The 10526-nt window shown below is 34.0% G+C and overlaps 1 protein-coding gene and 1 long non-coding RNA gene across 4 annotated transcripts; one reads left to right on the top strand and one right to left on the bottom strand.

The window, feature by feature from the left end:
• Positions 1–759: 759 nt before the first annotated feature.
• LOC118753953 lies at positions 760–2584 on the top strand. Of its 2 annotated transcripts, XM_036488827.1 has the most exons (3): positions 760–1394; positions 1477–1956; positions 2017–2584. In XM_036488827.1, exons 2-3 carry the CDS (start codon positions 1764–1766, stop codon positions 2361–2363), a joined length of 540 nt encoding a protein of 179 aa, XP_036344720.1. In that variant the 5' UTR covers positions 760–1394; positions 1477–1763; the 3' UTR covers positions 2364–2584. The 2 variants fall into 2 exon arrangements, with proteins under 2 accessions (XP_036344720.1, XP_036344719.1); XM_036488826.1 differs by having other exon boundaries at positions 760–1956.
• On the bottom strand, positions 2224–3023 carry LOC118753954. Of its 2 annotated transcripts, none has more exons than XR_004994853.1 (2): positions 2644–3023; positions 2224–2591 (listed from the first exon to the last, which is right to left on the bottom strand). It is a non-coding gene; the product is annotated as an uncharacterized LOC118753954 (long non-coding RNA). The 2 variants fall into 2 exon arrangements; XR_004994854.1 differs by having other exon boundaries at positions 2224–2570; positions 2644–3016.
• Positions 3024–10526: the final 7503 nt, after the last annotated feature.

The raw sequence follows: 10526 nt of genomic DNA, 5'->3' as shown, positions 1-10526 counted from the left end.
TTGTCTTGTACTGCTGTAGGGGAGCTATCGGTAAAAGGTAATTTATAAGCTCTCTGGAACCAGATTTAAGCTTATCTTGTTTCACGGAGCCCTTGTCTGGTGGAACCCGCTAGAGAAAACTACACTTGTAAATTAGGAATTAGTGGAGCATTAGGAACCACAGCTATGCTGCTTAACGTCATGTTGAACACGGATCTGAGGATATTGCAGACAAAATTTTAGCAGCACGGACTGCTAGTAGGCTAAGGGAAACCGGGTGGTAACACTCTGGATTTCTGGGGGGGCTTTGACTTCGCCCTGAACACATAGATTACAACAGAATGAATTACAACACAATGAATCCCAGAAGCTCCTTCTCTACCTGTATTCCCTCAAAACAGGACTGGGTAGGGCGGGCTTACTAAGGATTCCGGACTTCTGCAGTGTCTTTCAGGTGGAAATACATAGCTGCTATCAAGGAAGAGGTAGACTCACTGCTAAAGGGTATAATGGTGCTTTCCCAACTAGCACCAAAGTAACAGAAACGGAGACGGAAACCTATAGCGAGTTACTATTACGTAACCTTCACTAAAGGTGCGACTTAGATGTACAAGTAACTTTATTTGACATATTTCCAGTAGCTGCGAGGTAGTTTCTACCAATTGTGATTACTTTAAAATTATGTGACTTTTAAGTAGCATTACCGGTATTGCGGAAGTCGTTGCTACCAGTAAGCTAACCATAAAGTTTTTAGATCTTGAAAGTTGCAAATAGCAAGCGCGGCGACTAACCCACGTTACTGAAATGCAACTGCAAATCTGCAGCTACTTTTAGGCAACTTTGGTAGTTTTCGCGACGTTGTGGGGTCCTTAGTTTCTTCTTCATATCCATGGAACTTGTAAGTCATATCTGTGAGTGATAAGGTGTCCGCTACCTGCTGACCAAAACCTCACTGTCGATTGCTACTGCAGAGTCCGTGGCACCTCTTAAATTCACCATGAAGTAAATTGCACGATCAAGTCTCACAAACTTCCATGCTGTTCCGCATTGTGTGTTGGTGCGTTCCTATAAGGTTAGTGATGTGTTGTTCAGGAAAATAATGGCGTCTGTTGGCACATTTAAACACAAAGAAAAAAAATACCGGCATTCAACGACTTTTTACAGAAAATTAAAAGTCTTAAAGGCAAATGCCGTTGACAGTGGCGTTGTGAAACAATATTTTGGCGGTGGAAATAAACCATCAAAAATACAAAACAATGTAAGCATCAGGTTGCTTCTATCAACAGAGCAATTGAATGAGTCCAGTAGCTCCGAAAACTATTCAAAAATAAAAGATAAAGTAAATAGTGATGATGACTGTGGTAATGATTTTGAGGAGTCATGCGTGCCGGAAGATGAATATGACACTACTCTTTGTGAGTATGATGAAGAGTACAACTCTATTATTTCACAAACTTCGTTAGTTCAACAACTAAGGGCATGGTATCATTATCATAGAATAACTCATAGCTCGCTTAACCATCTATTGCGTGTGTTAAAATCAAATGGTATGAAATGCTGACCAACTGATAGCAGAACATTAATGAAAACGCCAAGATTGGTACATATTGAAAAAATGCGAAATGGTCAACTTTGGTATAATGGAATAAAAAAATTGTTTGAATGCAGTATTTTTTGATATTGATAGATCCGTAACGCTTCCAGTAGTTTTTAACGTTGACGGCCTTCCACCGTTTAACGCTTCACCATTACAATTTTGGCCAATTTTATTTAGAATCGATAATATGACATACATTAAGCCAATGGCTATAGCAATTTATATTGGCGACACAAAGCCACCTTTAAAAGAATACTTCAGACAATTTGTTGATGAGTTGAATGATATTTTGCATCGTGGTCTTTGTATTAATGGGCATCAGATAAAACTCATTATTAGATATTTCGTATGCGACACCCCAGCCAGAAATTTTATTAAAGGTAAATGTGTAATTTATTTATAATCCTCAAATTAATTCATTTATATAATTACTTTTTTAGGTACAGTTGGATTTAATGCAGCTCATGGCTGTATAAAATGTACAGTCGTTGGTGAATTTGACAAAAAAGGAAGGCACATGAGCTTTCCAAGAATAGATTGCCCTCTAAGAACAGATGAAAGTTTTCGTAATAAAACCGATCAAGACCACCACAAAGACGATTCACCCTTATTGGAACTGCCCATTAATATCGTGGAAGATGTTATTATTGCGGACTCCTTACATCTTTTTTTTTTTTACTATGTTAATTGGACCTGCAAATCGTTGAAAATACGAACGTTTCCTCTGACTCTGTGTCAATGCACTGTGTTAGCTGTTTCTCAATTGCCAAAGCGTCTCCAAATGTAAGAATTCCCGAGAATTTAAGGACACAGGAGTACTCCACCCATCCCTCTTCAGGTACGCTAGCAGCATTCGATCTCAAGTTTTCCCTTGGGGAATGGCTCAAATGTTCTGGCCACAACAGAACTCCATTATTTTCGCATTGATGGGGAACAACAGAGAAATAAATTCCTTTTTTTTCCCACGTTGAAACAATTTTAAAAGAATCCATGCCTTCGAATAAAAAGAACGTTACTAAAATCAGTGTTTTAATCGGTATATTTTTTATCAATAAGTCTGTACTTACCCTTTCTTTGTTATTTTTAATCCACAATAGCGCGAGCACGTGCACACAAGCACACGAAGTACCTACAACTGAAGTAACATTTTTGTTAGACAAAGATAGAAGTTAAAGTTCCAGATGGAACTATGAAGTGGCAGCGGAAACTTTGCTGCGACTTTAAAGTGACGCTATAGTGCCATTCGTTACCTTGCAGTAAACATTACTTTAAAGTCACACATTTTCAGTTGCCGTCACTATAGCCAAGTATAAATTACTTCGAAGTTGTGCTTTTTGGTGAGGGCGACTTCAAAGTTATTTTTATTTTAAAATACGCAATTTTTCTAGACAAATTTTACGCCTACATTAAATAAATAAAATAAAATACAATAATTTACCATATTTTATGCACCAATTTAATGAAATTAAAGCATAATAATTATTTCAAGTAGTAAAGGACAACAAAAAAAAGCTTTTTTACATCTACCATGCAATTTTATTTTATATTGTTATACATTTTCAAGACAATATTTTAATAAAATATGAAAATTTGAATGGCGCATCGTCAAATTTCGACCTATCACCATCATGTTTGACAATAAATTCCCATGCGTTTTAGTTTTTGTACGCAGGCTATCCAAAAGGAAAAGATTATTATTGCCCTCATATTATAATATATTTTTAGGTTCTTAAAGAAATGAACAAAGTTTTATTCATGTATGTATGCAATGAAACAAATACATATGTATAACAAAATAAATTGCAAGACAAAGCAATCAAATAAAATTAAAAAGAGAGGTATAGATGTAAGGTGTCCTAAAAGTTGCATCTACTACGTTGCGACATCGCTACTACGTAACCATAATGTCAATGGAACATTTCCGGTTAGCGTATGGGAACGTCGCTTTAACGTAGCGGTTACCGAAAAATTATTCCCCATTTTGGTCGTAAGCACGTAATAGGAAGATTCCTATTACGTGCCCATCACTAGTGGCAAGGCACTTTAAAGTTACAACAATCGTCGCAGCTCCGTTCCAGCTACTATTTGTGATAGTTGGGTTAGAAATCGGTAAAAGAATATTTGACTTCTTTTTCCATCGCGTCAGAGAGGTACTTTTTCTAGTTTAGGTGCCGGGCAGTGTTGGTCTTTTCCGACCAAATTTGGTCGATTATTATTCATTTGGTAGGTTGGTCGGCAAAGTAAGATTTCGGTCGGATAGTTGAATTAAGTTTTTAAATTCTGAATTATAAAAATATATATTTCAAACATCATTTTGCATATAAATATTTGCCAATTGTACCTTTTAAACATTTGCCAATCCTGCCTTTAAAAATGAGAAAGCTAATTGGTTTGGCCACTGATGGAGCCAATGTTATGGTTGGAGACTTGGGCGTGCTGACAGCATTATTGGATGCAGTGCAGAAACCGATTTATTTTATATAAATTGCACATGCTACACACTTCACCTCTGCTCAACCTACACTTGTAAAAAATTACCGAAAAGCATTGAGATACTGTGCCGCAACATATATAGTTTCTTTTCCCACAGTCCAAAGAAGATACATGAACTGAAGGAATTTCAGGACTACTGTTCGGTAAAACCCCACGAAATCTTGGGCATATCTCAAAACGATGGTTTTCACTAGGAAGCGTTGTGTTAAGAATAGTTGAGCAGTGAGATAGTTTGAAACTTTATTTTATTTTCTGCTTTTACGAAGTAAACGGTATGCGATTTTCAGACCTGGCAGAAGACATGTGTTGCTCTTTGCTTCGAATGCTCTTTTATTTCTGTAGTATACTCCCATAATTAACAATCTTAACAAAGAGTTCCAAGCTAAAAGCTCTCGTTTGCCATACTTATATGCAACTATCAAAGCATATTATCTCTTAATTTTGAGTAAAAATGATGCGATCAATAACACAATAATGTTGATTTTAAAAATGAAAATAAACATGTTAAAATATCTGACATTTTTGTTGGAACGAAAGTTGAGATGTTTATGAAAAGCAATGTCAATTGTTCTCGAATCCTTGAAGTTAAAACCAATATACTAAAGTTTTACATAGAGTTTTTGGACCAAATAAATTTAAGATTTGATTCCAAGCGTGAAGATACAAAACTTTTACAAATAATGACACCACCTAAGGTAGTTTCTAAAGAAGATTTACCAATTTTACCTCTTTTGTTAAGTTTCCCCATCTCATAGATTGCGATCCTGATATAATAACCACGCAGTGAATTTATTAAGGCTAAGTGAGCTTGATATTTCCAGCGATCAGGATATTGATATGTTTTGGGAAAAAGTTTATTCTATTAAAAATGGAATTAATGAAAATAGCTTCATGCATCTCGCCAATTTTGTTTTTAATATAATTTCATTACCACATTTTGTTAAAAATTAAACTAAGAAATAAACTTAAGATTGACAATATCTTTCAATAATGTTATGCAAGGAACTTGTAAACAAAAATTACCCGCACTATGTGTAGTCAGCTGCTAAAGATTTGCATGTGTAATTAAATGATTTAAATTTACTTTTAAGCAATTAAATTTATTGGTACATAACATGTACATATGTACGTGTATATAATGTACGTGTATATAATTCATACAACCAAGTTCTGTAACACTCAGTCAATTAGCATCGATCATATTCTAAATTCGTGCCCCACCTTTCAACAAAATAGGCAGTACTACTTCTCCAACAAATCGGCTATAGACTTATTAAATGATGCTAACAAAGATAACATCCAAATAATCTTAAATTTTTTAAAAACTAGTAATTTGTACGATGAAATTTAATACTTAAATACACACAGATACACATAAACACATACACCCAACTCGTATACATGGGCGTAGCCAGGTAGGGGCAGGGGCCCGAGCCCTCCACTCCCTAACTTCCAAATTTTTACCTAGATATTAAAAAATAGTACCAGGAAATGCTTGCTCGATAATTTCGTTTACTTCTTAAGTAATTACAGCAGATGGCAGAAAACACATAGCGCACATAGATTTCTATAACAAAAATATCATATTAGGGGCTGCTAATACATATATCTATTTTAAATTATAGTTAAATCATTAGTCATACTTAACTACAGAAAAATTACACAGAATTTTCTGTAGTTAACTTTAACTAATGATTTAACTATACTTTAAAATAGAAAAGTTACCGCCCTTTAATGATTTTTTTATTTATTACACGGTGTGACAAAACAAAACCAAGTAATATATTCAGCATAAATGAATATACCAGCATAAAAAATGTGCATACTCAAAATGTTCAACACGTCCTCATATTTATACAAGGATACATATGGGTCATTCCATACAATATTTACACCTCAATATTTTTTTTTTGATGAAATATATTTTTTTACATTCTTTATCGAAAAAAGAAGACACCTATTCCCGAAATTTTTTACTCACGAGAAAGTATTTTTTTTTTCAATTGTTTGCAGTTAATAAACTATTTGTCGGAGAAAATCAGTCAAGTCGCGTTTAAATAGCGGCAAATCAGCTGCACTTGATAGTAGTTGATTGAATAAGGAAAAGTACCAGTTGACCGAGCTTTGCCCGGAGTCCATATACTTTTTATAGTTTTCAAGATTTGGATAGCTTTAAAAAAATATTTTGGAAATTAAAAAAAAAAAATTGGATTTCGTTATCTATTAAGTAAATTTCTCACTTCCAAATTTGGGTGGCAACCCTATTCCGAAATATGCTGGAATGAATGGTATGTACATATCTTGAGCGTATACATATGTACTTTATATACTTAAAAAACAAATGCCGAATGCAATTAACAAAAAAAAAATTTTATTACATAGAAGCGTGGCATCCCTGTTGGAAAATATTTTCTGACCAAAGTTCTCAACAATACCTTTCATTTGATATACATATTGCGATGTTTTCAATAAATTGTTTAGAATCGAAAATAAGTGGCAACCTTACACTATTGTCTTAAGGGATAACATTTTGTATATAGGGAAGGCATTGTTTAAGAACCTTTTCTTTGTACCCATGAATAGTAATATTTTACCTTTTTTTCTACAAAAAATTAAATAAATATGCGATTCAAATTAGGTGACAACCCTATTTAAAATATTTTTGAATTAGGTATCTTTAAAATACCTTGCAATCGATACCCATATTATGATGTTGTAATTAATTTGTAACTAATTTCGAATAGGTGGCAACCTTATACGGGTCTTCTCGGAGATAGCGCCTATTCAGATAACCTTAAAATCCAAAACATTATCTGTGTACAAAATTTTATCGAAATCGTTAGAGCCGTTTACGAGAACGCTATGGATATATATATATACATATATACAAGAATTGCTCGTTTTATGTAATAAGATGAGTTAGCAACAAGAGTTTACGGGATGTACATAGCTCAGTGGTTAACGCTTCTGACTTTGAACATCGATTACGCAGGTCTAGAAAAAAGAAGTCTGATGAGGAGATGTGGTGATCTCCGAAATAGCTGATATAACTTCTACCGCTTAGACTTTGTTGCTTTTTAAATTTTTCCAAATAAACAATCGTGGTACAAAGCTCAATAAAAAATATTAAAAATAAAATGTTAATAAGCCACAATAACATTGACAAATACATAGTTTAGGAAGAGCCTGCCTGAAACTATACAAAAAAGCAAATAAGCAAATGGATGTATAGAATTGACAACAACAACCACGCTGTCGAGTTTAAAAAGCGGCAAATCAGCTGCACTTGATAGTAGTTGGTTGAATAAGGAAAATGAATTAGCAACAAGAGTTTAAGGGATGTACATAGCTCAGTGGTTAACGCTTCTGACTTTGAACCTCAATTACGCAGGTTCGATCCCTGCTGAAGTCTAGAAAAAAGAAGTCTGATGAGGAGATGTGGTGATCTCCGAAATAGCTGCTATAACTTCTACCGCTTAGACTCTGTTACTTTTTCAATTTTTCCTAATAAACAATCGTGGTACAAAGCTCAATAAAAAAATATTAAAAATAAAATGTTAATAAGCCATAATAACATTGACAAATACATAGTTTAGGAAGAGCCTGCCTGAAACTATACAAAAAAAAACAAATGGATGTATAGAATTGACAACAACAACAACGCTGTCGAGTTTAAATAGCGGCAAATCAGCTGCACTTGATAGTAGTTGGTTGAATAAGGAAAATGAATTAGCAACAAGAGTTTACGGGATGTACATAAATAGCTCAGTGGTTAACGCTTCTGACTTTGAACATCGATTACGCAGCTTCGATCCCTGCTGAACTCTAGAAAAAAGAAGTCTGATGAGGAGATGTGGTGATCTTCGAAATAGCTGCTATAACTTCTACCGCTTAGACTTTGTTGACTTTTCAATTTCTCCTAATAAACAATCGTGGTAAAAAGCTCAATAAAAAAATATTAAAAATAAAATGTTAATAAGCCACAATAACATTGACAAATACATAGTTTAGGAAGAGCCTGCCTGAAACTATACAAAAAAGCAAATAAGCAAATGGATGTATAGAATTTACAACAACAACCACGCTGTCGAGTTTAAATAGCGACAAATCAGCTGCACTTGATGGTAGTTGGTTGAATAAGGAAAATGAATTAGCAACAAGAGTTTACGGGATGTACATACATAGCTCAGTGGTTAACGCTTCTGACTTTGAACATCGATTACGCAGGTTCGATCCCTGCTGAAGTCTAGAAAAAAGAAATCTGATGAGGAGATGTGGTGATCTCCGAAATAGCAGCTATAATTTCTACCGCTTAGACTTTGTTGCTTTTTCAATTTTTCCTAATAAAAAATCGTGGTACAAAGCTCATTAAAAAAAATACTAAAAATAAAATGTTAAGAACCCAGCAAAAAACACGATTACCACAGGAACGAAAGTAGAAACGAGCTAGGCGATGGGAATCGCTTACCCTTTCGCTTCAAGAAGGCCTTATTTTAACATGGGCATGTCATTGGAGGTAAGCCCTTACCCGCAGCATTACCTTCAAATGAAGGGAGAACGCATGGATAAACAGAATCCAGAGAAGCGAACAAAGAATGCCTTACAGAGAAACTAATGTAGAATGCCTAGGTAAGTACATACTTATTTATATTAAATTTAAATCAGAAAATGTCTTAAAAGATTAAAATTAATTAAAATTTTTATAAATCAGCTTTTATACAAACATATGTATGTATGTATTTAGGTATTTAGATTTTCTTAAAAATCAGTAAGTACATACATTCATTATTAATTAAGCTTAAAATTGTACTTCCTCACTCTTGTACTTCACTTCATCGACTGACTTCAACTTCGCTGCAAATTGAACAAAGCAAAACATGATTTTTATGCGAGACAAATTTCCACAGAAAGTAACGGTAGAAAAAGAACTTTTGGATATTCATTCTATTTTTCAGCTGACTACGATGCAGCATTCTACTTTGCGTTCCCGGAAATGAAGCAAAGAAGCGAAACAAATAAAATATTGTAGGACATTCTACTTTGCATTCCCTGAAATGAAGCAAAGAAGCGAAACAAATAAAATGTTGGAGGACATTCTACTTTGCATTCCCTGAAATGCAGTAAAGAAGCGAAACAGATAAAATATTGTAGGACATTATACTTTGCTTTCCCGGAAATGAAGCAAAGAAACGAATTAAAAAGGAAATATTATAGGACATTCTACTTTGCATTCCCCGAAATGAAACAAAGAAGCGAAATAAATAAAATATTGTAGGACATTCTACTTTGCAATACTAGCAGTGCATAAAAGAAGCGAAAAAATTCGAAGGCATTATAACGCTATGCCTTCTAGGACACGTTACCACTAAAAGCGATTACCCATTTTTTGCTGGGAAGCCATAATAACATTGACAAAGAAAATCAGTTAAGGTATCAAAAGGTGCGTAATTATCTTGGCTTTCCTTGAGAATGTGAGATAAGTTAAAATAAAAAAAATTTTGCATTAAAAAATCGCATTTTTATTTTTTTATTTTTTCATTGTTATAATTCATCATGTTTGATTTTTATTTTTTTCAACCTGAATTTTTATTTTTTTTATTCAGGTTGAAAAAAATAAAAATCAAACGTGAAGTTAATAAAAAAAAGAAAAAATGCTATTTTTTAATCCAAAAAGTTTTGTATTTTAATCTATGTCACACTCTCATGGAAAGCCGAGGTAATTACGCACATTTTGATACCTTAACTGATGTTCTCCGTCAAATAGTTTATTAACTGCAAACAATTAAAAAAAGATACTTCTCCGTGAGTTCAAAATTTCGGGAATTTTTTGTTCGAGATTTTCGAATATCATGACGAAATAAAAAAATAGGCGTCTTCTTTTTTCGATGAAGAATGTAAAAAATATATTTCACCACAAAAAAATATTGAGGTGTAAATATTTTATGGAATGACCTAAATGTATATAATTTAAGAGAAGATATTTCGCTGCAAAGCAACGATTATAAGTTGTTAGTTTACCTTACAAAATTGCGGAGAAATATTACAGAGTATACGGAAAAGTTTATTTTTTTACATTTTTTTTAATAACGTCTGGTCCGGCTATTTGGTTTACTATACAGCTGTGTAGAGCCATGAATTTAAAAAATACATCAGAGTTTAGTTAAGATATTCGCCTTTGACCATTATGTTTTGTACATTTCCCAGTACTGCAAAGCTTTTTACGGCCATTCACCTGGGAGTAGCCAGAAATGATTCGTGTGCTTACGGTTCAAATCGCAGCTCACTACGTCCGGATATTTATATCCATGAATTCTCTGGGTAGGGACCGAACACTAGTTTGGGAGCGAGCTGAAGTGGGAGGGCGTAACACCCCGCGCGCGCTGGGTTTGGGTCCCGCCACGTTAAAACCCTGCCAAATGAAAAAACCACATGCATCGGAAGATACCCCCTTATTTTG

Source organism: Rhagoletis pomonella, unplaced genomic scaffold (assembly GCF_013731165.1).
Source record: "Rhagoletis pomonella isolate Grant_MI unplaced genomic scaffold, Rhpom_1.0 Rhpom_scaffold_03100, whole genome shotgun sequence".
In the NCBI taxonomy this organism is placed as follows: Eukaryota; Metazoa; Arthropoda; class Insecta; order Diptera; family Tephritidae; genus Rhagoletis; species Rhagoletis pomonella.
Note: the sequence above shows the minus strand (reverse complement) of the source record. Positions and strands in the feature narration are given on the sequence as shown.